This window comes from Hyperolius riggenbachi, chromosome 1 (genome assembly GCF_040937935.1).
Source record: "Hyperolius riggenbachi isolate aHypRig1 chromosome 1, aHypRig1.pri, whole genome shotgun sequence".
NCBI lineage: Eukaryota > Metazoa > Chordata > Amphibia > Anura > Hyperoliidae > Hyperolius > Hyperolius riggenbachi.
The window spans coordinates 246841979-246856632 of record NC_090646.1 but is presented as its reverse complement, the minus strand read 5'-3'; the positions used below and the strand labels follow the sequence as shown (position 1 = coordinate 246856632).

Below are 14654 nucleotides of genomic sequence, written 5' to 3'. Positions count from 1 at the left end.
ATGTAACCTAGATTCCTGTGTTTTATGTTATACCTATTTCATGCCTCACCCACAATCTGCTTTGCCTATGACCATATTTCACTGCTGTACAATATGCTTGCCACATTTTACCTCCTTTTGCCACAGCACACTATGGAGTTTATTCACTATAACAAATAGCGTGCCTTATCAGAGTCAACATGCCTTATCAGAGTTAACATGTCTTATCAGAGTTAACATGCCTTATCTGAATTAATGTGCCTTATCAGAGTAGCATAGTGAGTGCTACGAACTTATGCCTGCTAATTGGCAATGACGGGAGCTCCACTCTTCCTGCCCTGAGCCCCTGTGGGTCCAATCACTTTAACTGCTTCCCGACCGCTCCACGCTAATTGGCTTGAATGCGGCGGCAGCCCCAGGACCACTCCACTGGCTCTCTATGGGGCTAGCAGGAAAGCGCACGTGCATCTCCGCATGGAAGGCGGAGCGTAGCCTTCAGTCTCCCAGCGGGGATCGCCGCTCGGAGACTGTTAGATGGCGAAACCACAGTCTATTATACCTGTACATAGCTGCGATCTAAGGCAGCGCTGTACTGGGGACAGGGGAGAAAGGGGGAGGAATCACTTGTGTGCTGAGTTGTGCAGCCCTGCAGCGAGGCCTTAAAGCTGCAGTGGCCCAATTTATGAAAAAAAAGCCTGGTCACTAGGGGGTTTAACACCGTGGTCCTCAAGTGGTTAAAGAACATTATCCCTGCACTTTGATTGGCCCAATAGGCTGCCTGTTACTTTACAGGAAACTTGACAGGCAGCCTAATTTCTATAATATGAGTATGCTGAAAAATGAAAGGTACTTAAAGGATACCCAACCCCAAACAAGGCTGCCTAAGGTAAGCTTTGCCTCTGGTCCAATATTCTGCAATAATCTTTGGTAGAATAGCTCATGTATTTTAAGGTTGTATATAGTACATATTTCATCATAAGTAAAATGTTTTCAAACAGAAAAATATATGAATATATGGTCATCTTGTATGTCAAAGCATGAATTGCTGAACCACTGAGATGAGAGAGTGTGGGGATTAATTAGAATAATCCTGATTAGAGTAAATCTGTAATGGATATAGTGAACAGCAATTACTGAGATGGATTTGACAAAGCATATGTTGCCAAACTGTTTAAGCTTGACTGTTACGGGTATCTATAAATACAGATATTTAAAAAACATAAAAAGACAATTTGTTTTCATTGCAAAATATTCAAATACAATTCCGATTATATTATATTTACATTAAAGATTGAACAAATGAGTAATTTCTGTAAAAAACTGCAAACCATTTCTATCATTTACTGGAAATGAAACAGGCATTGCATCGTGCTTATGGAATGGTATTACTGTAATTGCTTTTTGTTTGTACTCCGCAGGAATGTTCAGAAGCTGGGATCATGTGGGCGCCAATCCTTCTCGTCATCATCTATAAAGAATGAGTGGAAAATGGCAAAAATTGCCTTTGTTATCATCATTGTCTATGTTTTGTCTTGGTCACCATATGCTTGTGTTACATTGATTGCGTGGGCTGGGTAAGTGTAACCAATTTTTCTACAATTGTGCAAAATAGCTTTTGATGTCTTTTATGTAAGATATAATATTTACAGTTTGCTAATGTTGGATCTGTATAACTGTCTCTTCATACAACCCCTAACTGCTGCTGCCATAAGATTTCAAATAAGAGAAAAACAAAAATGTTTAGTTTACCCACTTCAGTACCAGCAGTCTCTGGTCCCAAGAGACCACTGGTACAAAAAATGGGGCCTACCGACATCACCCCGCACGGACCTACCACTACCGCCAATCGTGATGCCCTCTCGTCGCTGAAGCTCACTCGCTCTGTGGAAAAACCTGGAACATTAGTGGCTATTTTTCTTGGAAGTATTGGGTTTCGACTTACAGGTGGACCCAACCTTCACGAGTGTAAGCCAGCATTATTTGTGCTTCAGAGCAGGGCTAGCGCTGCCATTAAGGCAAAGGGGGCAATTGACCCAGGGCGCCTGACCAATGCCGGGCACCCTCCAAACCGCCGGATCCCCCAGGTGCTCTGGTGCAGGTTATTTACAAATGGCATGCACCACATGAAGAAAAGCCAAATAGCAGGGTTGAAGACAGAGCATTGATGGAGCAACATGCAGGGACAGGTGATTTATTACAATTTTGAATATTCGTAATTTTGGATCGCAATTATGATACAATTATGATCAAAATTGTAATTCAGAATTTTTGTCAAACTTGTAATTAATTTTGTCATAATGTTGCATCATAATTTCACATTCACTCACAGTTTTGTGTGTAACTTGATGTTTACTCATAATTTTATCATTTTGTGTAATTAACTTAATTTTTCAAAAATGAATCATAATCAATCCTAATTATGTGAAAATTGTTCGTAATTATGCAAAATTGTGTGTAATTACAAATTAGCTATTATAAAAATAATTGTAATTATGAAAATTACGTGAAATTAGGGCCAGGGCCCTGGGGAGCAGTCGGGGGGAGACCATCCAGGGTGTGTGTGTGCAGTAGCCGGCTCAGGGGCCCCAGAGGTTAACTTTGATGGGGAAGGGGATGGAGGGTGGCCCCAGGTTACCTTTTCCCCAGAAGCCCCCACGCCACTTAAACCTCCCCTCCTTTAGAGTGGGGATTGAAGGAAGGTGGGCTACATCACTCTAGCACTCTCAGGGAAGACACACTCTTCAGTGTGTTGCAATGCAAGATAAATAAATCCCTGGGTGCCAGTCATTTTGCATGTTTTATCACCAGTTTGGCAGCCATGTCCAATACTTTTTAATCTATTTTAATCCTTCTCATCCCCCATTGATGGATACCATTCCTGAAATATGCTTACTGGGGTACACAAATTTGTGGGTCTACTGACCTCACCCCATTAGCATATTTTTAAGCTTGTGTTTGGCTGCATAGACACACATCACACCCTTCTCCCAGGCATGTCCATTATAGACTAATAATGGATGGCCATACCTCCCAGCTTTTTGAGATAAGAAAGAGGGACACTTAAAGAGGAACTGTAACCAGGAATTGAAATTCATCCCAGTTAGTAGCTGATACCCCTTTTCCCATGAGAAATCGTTACCATTACCTGAATAGATCATCAGGGGAGTCTGTATGGCTGATATTGTGGTGGAACCCCTCCCACAGTGTGGTGTCAGCACCTAGGTACTGACATCTCACTGTGGGAACCTTGTTGCATTGTAGGAAATAACAGCTGTTTCCAACTGCCAAAAAAGCAGCATCTCCTTCTACAAACATCACCTGCCAGCAGTAAAGATGTCCCCATATGATAAATTTCAGAATGTAAATCAGGGAGAGGAAATATTTTACAATGGGAAAACACTAACGAAATCATTTATAAGTAATTATTGTAAAAATTACCGTATTTTTGTACTTTAAAACACACTTGTTCTCCCCCAAAAGTGTGTGTGGGGGGGAGTCACTGTGTTTTATAGTCCAAATGTATGGACCAGCACCTATGTTTGTCCTATGTCCCCCTGTGTCCAGCATCCCCTCCTTGTGTGTGGTGTCCCCCTGTGTCCCTGTCGGTGTCCCCTGTGTGTGGTGTCCACATGTACAGTAACATTAACATCAGTGAATGAGAAGACCACAGAGATGAAATAGTGCTGTCATTAGGGTGCTCAACCAGCGTTGAGTGAGAAAACAGAATAAATGAAAAGGATTGGTGTAAGGAAAGATGACAAAGGGCTGCAGAAATGGTGGAGAGCTTACCGAAGAGAAAGGAGTGCAGCGTGAATGCTACCACTTCCATGCGGCTTCCTCTGGGTCAGATGACGAACCATTGACCAATCAGGTGGAGGAGCATTGCCCAAGACAGCCAATCACATCGCTCACGGCTTCTGCTGGTTTCTTACAGGTCCTAATAGTCCCGAGGGCAGGGTAATGCTCATCATTGTGGCCAATCACTGCACTCCCTCAGTTGCTGGGAGTGCAGTGATTGGCAACAATGACGAGCATAATCCCGACCTCGAGACTATCGGGTGGTGTAAGAAACCAGCAGAAGCCGTGAGCACTGTGATTGGCTGTCTGAAGCAGCACTCCCCCGCCTAAATGGTCAATTGCTTCTTCGTCATCTGACCCAGAATAATTTGCATGGTAGCGGTAGAGACGGCATTCGCGCTACACTCCTTTCTCTTCGTTAAGCTCTCCACCATTTCTGCTGCCCTCTGTCATCTTTTCTTACACTGGATTACATTTGTCCTTTTCATTTATTCTGTTTTCTCACTCAGCTCTGGTTCAGCACCATAATTACAACACTATTTCACTCTCGGGGGTTTCCTCATTCACTGATGTTAATGGGACACTTGGACACCACACACAGGGGGCATGGACATGGAGAAGAAACCACACTCAGTATGGGAATTATGAAAAGTGGCCAGCCAACCGTAGAATGATCTACCCTCAGTGTAGTGCTGGTTAGCCCGTATTGGTGTACCAGCTCGCAGGATTTGTCGCTTTGTGCCAAGGACCAGGCTCGTGGCAGTGGGGATTCCTTCGTTCTTCTCCTCTTGCAGCTGTGGATAGCACCACTCACCTTGCAGTCACCAGGGTTTTGCACTGTGTAGGTGCTCAGTGGCCATGGTGGGAGCCAATTGTATGAGTATCCTCCTTTTTGTGGAGGGATCGGTGTGCAAGCTGTCTTCCACCTTCCAGCACAAGCGTTACCTGCACTCTGTGGGCGCTCGTTAGCTGTTGGTATATAATGGAGTTGGCTGGGGTAAGGTGCAAGTCTGTGCAAACAACAATACACGGACATGTAATGTTAAAATCTGTTCATTGTAGTGCTTTTCGAAAGGGATAAAGCTGCCCCATCTTCTTCAGACAAATTTTTCTGAAGAGTGCAGGTAACGCTTGTGCTGGAAGGTTTAAGACAGCTTGCACCACGATCCCTCCACAAAAGGGAAGATAGTCATACAATTGGCGCTGCATGGCCACTGAGCACCTGCATAGTGCAGAACACTGGTGATTGCAAGGAGAGTGGTGCTATCCACAGCTGCGAGAGGAGAGGAACGAAGGAATCCCCGCTGCCATGAACCTGGTCCCTGGCTCAAAGGGACAAAACCTGTGAGCTGGTACACCCATATGGGCTAACCAGCACTACACTGAGGTGAATTCATTCCATGGTCGACTGGCCACTTTTCATAATTCACACACTTATATTTTTAACATGCAGGGGAAAATATATAATCACTAGTTGCCCAACTGTGACCACTCCCCCATACACATACCCACAACCGCAGAGCAACCCACCACGCGCATGCCAACTGTCAACAGCCACAGCTCCACCAATGTGCACTCGATTGACACAGATGCAGCTGATTGATGCAGGTACCTGGGGGAATTAAAAGGTAGGATGCATACTGGCTGCTACCAGCCCTAACTGTATTGTGAGATGGGAAGTGGGAGAGGGGATTTTTTGCACAAGCAACAATACATTTTTGGATCCCATTGACCCCACCATTGCCACACACAGACCTTCTGAACATATCAACCAAGAACTGTGTATGAGTGCAATCATACTGCACCTGCTTGAGTATGGCCATGCCTACGCAGTATGACAAAGTCACTCATCCATTAATGGCTCCATGCTACTGCGCAGGCGCGGCCTTATGTGCACAGGTACAGTATAGCCAGCTGCTGCACAAAAGTGAGCACAGCCACAATTGAAAGGAGTGTTCCAGACAGCAGCGGTGGGGTCAAGGACATGGCAATCCTTTGGAGAATTCAGAGGCTTCCCGCTTTTGAGGTAAGTAAGGTAGGTATCTAACTTCTTAGGTAAGTAGCATTTTGGGGGTGCCACCTTGGGTTTGTTTTAACACCAGACAGGGCTTCAGCCTTTTTTGCTGTTTTTATGCATAGCACACTAACAAATAAACCACCTCAAAGTAGTATAAAACTTAAAATTACATTTTTGCTGTAAAACATTAAACACAACAAAAATAATAAAAAACATAAAAAGACTTTTAATGTCATTTGAAGGCATATTTACAATTTAAGTGTAACTATTAATTAATATGAATCCTGCCTAAAATCTCCATCATTTAGCTACTTGCCCTCATCCAATCCAGCAGGCTAAAGCCTTATACACATGCTAGATTGTTCTCAGACATGGCAGCTGCTTGGGGTTGTCTTGGCCAATAAATATAGCATGTGTACAGCTTTCCTTCAAGGTCTGTCGAGGTTGTTTAATGATCTGGCATGCTGTATTTTTCAGCATCAATCAGCAGTCAAGGTCATTGTTTTCCTCCTTGTACCATCCGCGAATGTTACTCTATCGCTCCTGGTGCCAGCGGCTCGCTAACTTCATGGACACAAAACGCATTCACTTTGCAAGATTGCTTTCCTGATACTGGGTAGATTCGCAAATACATGCACATCATTGCACTTACACTTCAAGGTACCAATAAAAAATGCATCATTATTTCATTTAGGTTTTTAAGGATGACAAGATGAATGAAATATCCTAAACATTAGATACCCAAGTGATTATTTTTATAGATACATTAGATACAAGTGATTATTTTTTGCTGAAAAAACTGATTGACCTTGTTTTCACTATTATTTTTATAAGTATTACTTTATGAGTTATTACCTCCAAGGCACACATGTTTTTTTTCTAGATGTAAGCATGCACTAAGTTGCAGAATTTGTTCTTGTCTGTTTGTCACTTCATTAGCTAATGTTGAATAAATCACAGACTGTGCCTGCCTTCCTGAAGTCTTAACAGCAGGATGAAGCAATCTAAGCATAAATAGCAGCTTTACTCACGTTGTCTTAAAATGATTCCATTAACATAGCTGTTTCTCATTATCTGATCAAAAAATTCTCAAATAATTTGTAGTTGCATAATCCTCATTTGTAACACAAATAGGGGACATTTTAGCTTCATAATTGCTAGGCTATAACATGGCATTGCACAAGAGATCTGTTCAGACTCCCAGAAATTGGCTTAAAGAGAACCCGAGGTGGGTTTGAAGAATGTGATGTGCATACAGAGGCTGGATCTGCCTATACAGCCCAGCCTCTGTTGGTATCCCAAACCCCCCTAAGGTCCCCCTGCACTCTGCAATCCCTCATAAATCACAGCCGTGCACAGCGTGGTGCAGCGGGCTGTGTTTTTCTCTATAGTGTCAGTCTGCTGCTCTCCACGCCTCCGGTCCCCGCCTGCCTGCCTTCACTCCCCGCTGATTAGAGGGAAGGGAGGGGGGCAGGGACTGGAGCTCTGCAGGAGGCGGGGGAGCAGCCAAGACTGACACTACAGATGTAAACACAGTACGCACAGCGCGGCTGTGATCTATGTCTGATTGCAGATTGTAGGGGGACATTAGGGGGGTTTGGAATACCAACAGAGGCTGGGCTGTATAGGTAGATCCAGCCTCTGTATGCAGATCACATTCTTCAAACACACCTCGGGTTCTCTTTAAATGTGTTTAAAGAGACACTGAAGCGAAAAAAAAAATATGATATAGTGAATTGGTTGTGTACTATGAATAATTACTAGAAGATTAGCAGCAAAGAAAATATTCTCATACTTTTATTTTCAGGTATATAGTGTTTTTTCTAACATTGCATCATTCTATAATATGTGCAGATTACACAACACTCAGCATTCAAAATGAGTCTTTCAGAGCAGTCTGTGAAGTAATGACCTCTCCTCTAGCAGAGGAAAAGTAAATAGTCCAGGAACAGTTGAGATAATAAAAGTCAGATAACAGCCCTCTCCACGACTAACTTTAGTCGGAGAGCTTAATGGCTTGTTTGCATAGAGATAACAACTGGAGTTTCTCAACTCTTCCTGTACTGGAAACAATTACACTGATGTATCTGATCTTAATGTTTTATTTCTTAGCTGTGCTACACATACAAATCATAATATCATCATTTTTTTTTTCGCTTCAGTGTCTCTTTAACTGTGCTTCTGCAAGCCTTTTTTTTTTTTTTTAAATCAGCCTTTATTTAAAGCAGAAGAACAATGCCATAACAGAATAAAGAGTGCAGTAGTGCACCTCTAGACACTTCTATAAAGAGAAAAGTTCACAACCAGGGGAGAGAGCAAAACATAATACTGTACATCTCAAAAACATTCATAGCCAAGAGTTGGTAGGCCCAATTGCATAACTCTGAGTACATTCTCAGATTTCACAATTAAGGTAGATTTGAAAATAGCCTATCTCTGACTAAATCAAGGTCTGCAAGTCTCAGTGTATCCAACCAAGGAGCTCATATCTTTTCAAATTTATGATGATAAATTAATCATATCATAAATTAATCATAAATCATCATTAATCATAAATTAATTTTTCTATTTCCAGATAGTTGTTTATATGCAGTAACGAGTCACTAACTTTGGGGGGGAGCGACTGTTTCCACTGTGATAAAATACATTTTCGAGCTTGAAACAAAGCATGTTGTATCAAAAGCTGCCCATGTTCCGCCATACCCAAATCGGACAACAGACCCAAAATCCAAGTCTTAGCAGATCTTGGAATGGCAGAACCAGTGACAGTGTCCATCATATCAAAAACCTCCTACCAGTATCTATGAAGTTTAGGACATTTCCACAACATGTGCAGAAGATCTCCATGGTCCCCTGCAACATCTTGCGCAAATGGGATCATCCCTCCTCCTCATATCATACAATATTTTTTGGGGTAGACAAATCCTATGCAATGTATTTCATTGAAATAACTTTTGAGTCGCATTAGTAGAGATTAAAAAAAACTGCTTGGAGAACTTCCTCCCACTCTTCCCCACTCAAGTCTCCTAAGTCACACTTCCAACCCTCTGTACATCTTAAAGGGAACTTTTTCAAAAAGATGTTCAAAAGAAATGTGTAACAGGAAGAAATAAAACCACTCCTAGATGTAGTTTGAATAATAATTTTAAATACAGGGGAAGGAGACATCCGTAAATCTAGGACTTTTGTTGGTTTAGAGTATGCGCCAGCTGATTATATTAAACTAACAAGGGAAGAGTCTTCTCCCTATCCAATTTTGTCACGATAACATCAGTATGACATAATTTGCCATTCTCCAATACTTGAGGCAGCGAGTCAATCCCCTCCCTGGCCCAGGACTTCAGAAAGGTCAGTTCCTTCGATTCAAGGCAACCTAGCATTGTGATATAAAGGGGAGTAGCCACCCACATCTTGCATATTCCTAAATCGATCCCAAAGCTTTTGCATCAGCGTAAGAGTGTCAACTTTAAGTCCCAGCTCCTTCACATATTCCACTTGGAGCGCTGCATAAGTGGAACCAAAACCCTGTTAAACCCAAAGACCCTGTTAAGAAGCAATCTGGAGGAGTCTAGTGATTCTTGCACATTCCATCCTACAATACGTTGAGCATGTGAGGCCAGATAATAAACCCACGGGTTAGGAACTGCCAACCCCCCTTCATATTTAGGGTACTGGAGATACTGTAATTCAATTTTAATCCTCCCATTGCCCCAAATAAAGGCCCAAAATATCCTGTCAATAGTTTGAAACTATTTTAAATGTAACCAAACAGGGGCATTATGGAGCACATAGAGCAATTAAGGCATTGTAACCACCTTAAGTAAGTTCATTTTAGCAACAGGGGAGCCCAGGTAGCTTTTGCCTTATTTTACCCAACATAGGGGTAATATTCAATGCCTCAAATGCAGCTGTATCAGGGGATACAATAATACCCAGGTATTTAAAGGATTAAAGTACCTGAATATCCAAACAACTACCCGGCAAAGCAGGTGCAGTTGAATCTAAAGAGAGCAAACAAGACTTGCTCCAATTTACCACTAAGCCTGAAAAATTACTCAGATAAAGATTTCATAACCTTAATTAAAGAGGGTCCACAATCCTGCAAAAAGAGCAGGGTGTCATCCGCATATAATGCAATTAGAGATGTAGCGAACGGTTCGCTGGCGAACGGTTCCAGGTGAACTTTGGTGGTTCGCGTTCGCCTGGACCAGGCGAACTTTTGTGGAAGTTAGATTCGCTCCATAATGCACTATGAGGGTCAACTTTGACCCTCTGCATCACAGTCAGCAGGCACATTGTAGCCATTCAGGCTACACTAAACCCTGGAGCCCCCCCCCTTTTATAAGGCAGGCTCGCTGGCCATGACACTCACTCATGTGCCTGCTGCAAATAGACAAACTAGGGAGAGCTGCTGCAGATTTTTTCTCCTAGGAAAAGATTAGTTAGGCTCTTGGCTGATTGTTATTGCTAAAATTGCACCCCTCAACAGCTCTTTTGAGAGCTAATGTTTTCCCGATGTGTTTTTTTTGTGTGTGTTGCTCCCTGACACTGACATTATACAGCCCTATCTGTTGCAGCTGGACCTTGGTAATTTTTTTTACTGTGCCAGCCAGGCCCTGCCTAACTATCTATACTGGGACACCTACCTATGCCTACCTACCTATACTGGGTCTCCTACCTATGCCTAGCTAACTACTGAGGCACCTACCTATGCCTACCTACCTATACTGGGACTCCTACCTATGCCTAGCTAACTACTGGGACACCTACCTATGCCTACCTACCTATACTGGGTCTCCAACCTATGCCTAGCTAACTACTGAGGCACCTACCTATGCCTACCTACCTATACTGGGACTCATACCAATGCCTACCTACCTATAATGGGTCTCCTACCTATGCCTAGCTAACTACTGGGACACCTACCTATGCCATCCTACCTATACTGGGTCTCCTACCTATGCCTAGCTAACTACTGAGGCACCTACCTATGCCTACCTACCTATACTGGGACTCCTACCTATGCCTAGCGAACTACTGGGACACCTACCTATGCCTACCTACCTATACTGGGTCTCCTACCTATGCCTAGCTAACTACTGAGGCACCTAGCAATGCCTACCAACCTATACTGGGACTCCTACCTATGCCTACATACATACAAGAAGATAATAAGGTCGTTGCTTTATTGTGGACAGACCAAATTTGATCAGCTGGACAGTCACTGTTGTTCTTTTATTGAGCTACCACAGCCCGGCGACCATATGAGCTGGAAAACTGCCACGGCCTGCACTCTGGCCATGTTGCGCACCAGTCCAGCACGGCCGTCACTACGCAAACAGCTGTTTTTGGTGCAGAGCCGGATTAAGGCTAAATGGGGCCCTATGCAAAGTAACGGATTTGGGCCCCCCCATCATGTCGTAATAGAATCAGAAGATGCAGCTGCACAGCAACATGCCGCACACACCGGGGCAGCCGAGCAACTGGTTGCTATGGACAACAGTGCACTTTCCTCTGTGGGTGCACAATGCAGGGAATAGCAGCGGCAAAATGCAGAGTGAGAGATGAATGGCTGGGACATTTGCACTCAGGGGCTGGGGCACCCCTGTGAAGAGGGCGCCAGATATCACAGCAGCAGCACTTTCCCCCTGCATCTCCAGCCTGGCAATAGCAGAAAGCTCTGGACACCGCCAAACCGGAAGCCGTTCCCCAGACAGAATTACATAACCACCCCCACCACCGAACAACCGATTTTCTCCCAAACTAGACAGCCACCATGCAGCCTCCATCGCAGTGAATACGATAGTCCAGCAGAGAAGGCAGCCGCAGCGGGGGAGAATGACAGCACCAGATGACTCACATTCACCTATTGCGATCCAAGCAATAGAGGTCCCGTCATCCGGAGCTCATCTGTCTCCTCTAGAGTGCTGCCGCTCTGTTACTACTACTATATTACTACTTCCTACTTCCTGTCTGCTCTGAGAATCAGGTAGTTCAGAGCATGCGGCTACACTGTAGAAGAGACAGATGGGTTTCAGATGACGGGATCTCTATCGCTTGGATCATGGATAGGTGAGTGAGCGTTTGCAATCTGCTGCTATCATTCTTGCTGCAGCTGTGGTTCTCTGTGGGAAGGGAGGGAGGAGTGGGCAGCGGCAGAACGCACAGTAGCAGGAGTGGGACCTAGGAGGAGAGCCTGGCTCTGAAGACAATCAGCAGTGCACGGCATCATTTGACAAGACAAGACAAATAACATTTATATCGCGCTTTTCTCCTGGCGGACTCAAAGCGCCAGAGCTACAGCCACTAGGAAGCGCCCTATAGGCAGTAGCAGTGTTAGAGAGACTTGCCTAAGGTCTCCTACTGAATAGGTGCTGGCTTACTGAACAGGCAGAGCCGAGATTCGAACCCTGGTCTCCTGTGTCTGAGGCAGAGCCCTTAAAGGGACTCCAAGCAGTGCCTGTAGGTATGCCTTTAAGCATAACCACAACTAATTAATGACATCCTCACACCTACCAGCATGATGTTTGTAATTATATCCCCCTGGGTTCCTTATATTTCATTGCATTGTGCTGAATCGAGCTGCCGACTTTGGAGAAAAGTCATCCTTTGTAATACAATGTAACTATGGAAAGATACATATCATTTTGAAGCTCTCTTTCTCCTCTTTTCAATGATAGATAAACTGCCACCCTACGCCTTTTAGTTTTCGCTATTTCCGCGATCGAAATTGTCGTGGCTGTGATTTCGATTGCAAAAATAGAGAAAACTAAAAGGCATAGGGCGGCGGTTTATATATCAATGGAAAGAGGAGAAAGAGAGCTTTAAAATGATATGTATCTTTCCATAGTTACTGCACTGCTCAAAATCCCTTTTAAAGCGGATCCGAGATGAAAAACTAAATATAACAAGTGACTTGTCAATATATCTTATCTAAAGTTTAGATAGTTTACACAGCAAATCTATCTTCAAACAGCTTCAACAGTATATTAATATTTTTTCCTGTGATACAATGGGAGCAGACATGTTTTCTGCTTGTCACCATTACACAATCACACACACAGGCAAGCTTATCTGTATCTAGGCATGCTAATCTGCATATTCTGTGAAAACTCCACTCTTATCTCCTCCATTACACAGGCAACTGATCTGTATCTGCACTGCAGCTCTCAGATTGTGAAAACTCTGCCTCTGAAATCTATAGCTAGTAACACCTTTTTCACCTACCCAGACTGAAATCCCACAATCCCTTGCAAGCGCCAAGGCACTCTGGAGAAGCTGTGGGTGTGGCTTGTTTAGTTTATAGGAAATTAGGGTATTAAAACAAAACAAAACAAGTATTTGGCTTGAGGAATGCCCTATAAACTATATGTAAGGAACACAATTATGCAATGAGTAAAAGTTCATCTCGGATCCACTTTAACCATCATACCATCCAGCCACCGCTGACAGGATGGCGAGGGCTGGTTTATGTGATGATGGGGCCCCTTTGACTCTGAATGGGGCCCCAAGCGACTGCTTTTGGTTTGGTGTGTCAGTGTGGAGCAGTACTCTAATTACACTCCCCAATTGATGTATACACATGCAAGATGTTTGAAAGCACTTTAGGCCTGCCATTTAGCGTTCAATGTGATTTCTGCCCTTAAAATGCTGCTTTGCGTCAAATCCAGATTTTTCACCGGGACTTTTGGTGTCTATCCCACTCCGCCACCTGGGGGTCCAGGTGTTAGACCCCTTGAAACATGTTTTCCATCACTTTTCTGGCCAGCATAATTTTTTCTATTTTTCAAAGTTCGCCTTCCCATTGAAGTCTATTGCGGTTCGCGAACTGAACCTTCCGCGGAAGTTCGCGAACCGAAAATCGGAGGTTTGCAACATCACAAATGCAATTTTCTCCTCCAGATCACTATAGCAGAAACCCTTAATATCTGTTCTACTTCTGGTTATTTCTGCCAAAGGTTCAATTGTGCTAGCAAATAGCAGTGGGGAAAGTGGACACCCCTGTCTAGTTCCCCCTTCCCAGTCTAAACTTAGCTGATAAGGAATTGTTGGCTCTGAGACAGGCATTAGGAGAATTATAATAATAATGGCAGTATTTGTATAGCGCCTTTCTCCTGTCGGACTCAAAGCGCTTGCGAGGCAGCCACTAGAGCGCACTCAGTAGGCAGTATCAGTGTTAGGGAGTCTTGCCCAATGAACTCCTTACTGAATTACTGGCTTACTGAACAGGCAGAGCCAAGATTCGAACCCTGGTCTCCTGTGTCAGAGGCAGACACAATACAATATCTGAACCCATTTTAAAAAATTTGGACCAAAGTTCATGGCTTCCAACACTGCATAGAGATACTGCAACTCCACACTGTCGAAGGCCTTGGCGATGTCCAAAGAAAGAATAGCCCTATCCCCACAATTGTCAGCAGCCTATACCTTTTCTAGTTTTAAATGAACATATTAGTAAAGCAGGATTGTCAGCCTCAAAATCAAATTCCATTTAACCTCTTGCCGACCGCGTCACGCCGATGGGCGTGGCCCCGGTGGCAGCACGGTGTCACACGGCTGTCCCCCTGGGGGACAAGAGAGTGATCGGCTCTCATAGGCAGAAGCCTATGAAAGCCGATCGCCGTAATTGGCTGGCTGTGGGAAGGGAGGGAGGGAAGATGTTTAAAGAAACAGTGTTTTTTTATTAAAAGACACTAACAATAAGGGCTCGTTTCCACTAGTGCGGTGCGAATCCCTGGGATCCACCGCTGGCGAAATCGCATGTGGATGCGATTCCGCGTGCGTTTTTTGCCGCGAATTCGCATGCGATTTCGCATAGGCAGGGTCTATGCGAATTTAACCATGTCACTGCCTGACTCAA

The 14654-nt window shown here is 43.9% G+C and overlaps 1 protein-coding gene across 3 annotated transcripts in view; it reads left to right on the top strand.

The window, feature by feature from the left end:
- LOC137504278 (melanopsin-B-like) overlaps positions 1–14654 on the top strand; it is a 222715-nt gene that overhangs the window by 141480 nt on the left and 66581 nt on the right. For all 3 annotated transcript variants that reach the window (XM_068232490.1, XM_068232473.1, XM_068232481.1), the window contains one exon: positions 1398–1553. In XM_068232490.1, the coding sequence (XP_068088591.1) occupies positions 1398–1553 (156 nt within the window). The remainder of the gene's footprint in view (positions 1–1397; positions 1554–14654) is intronic.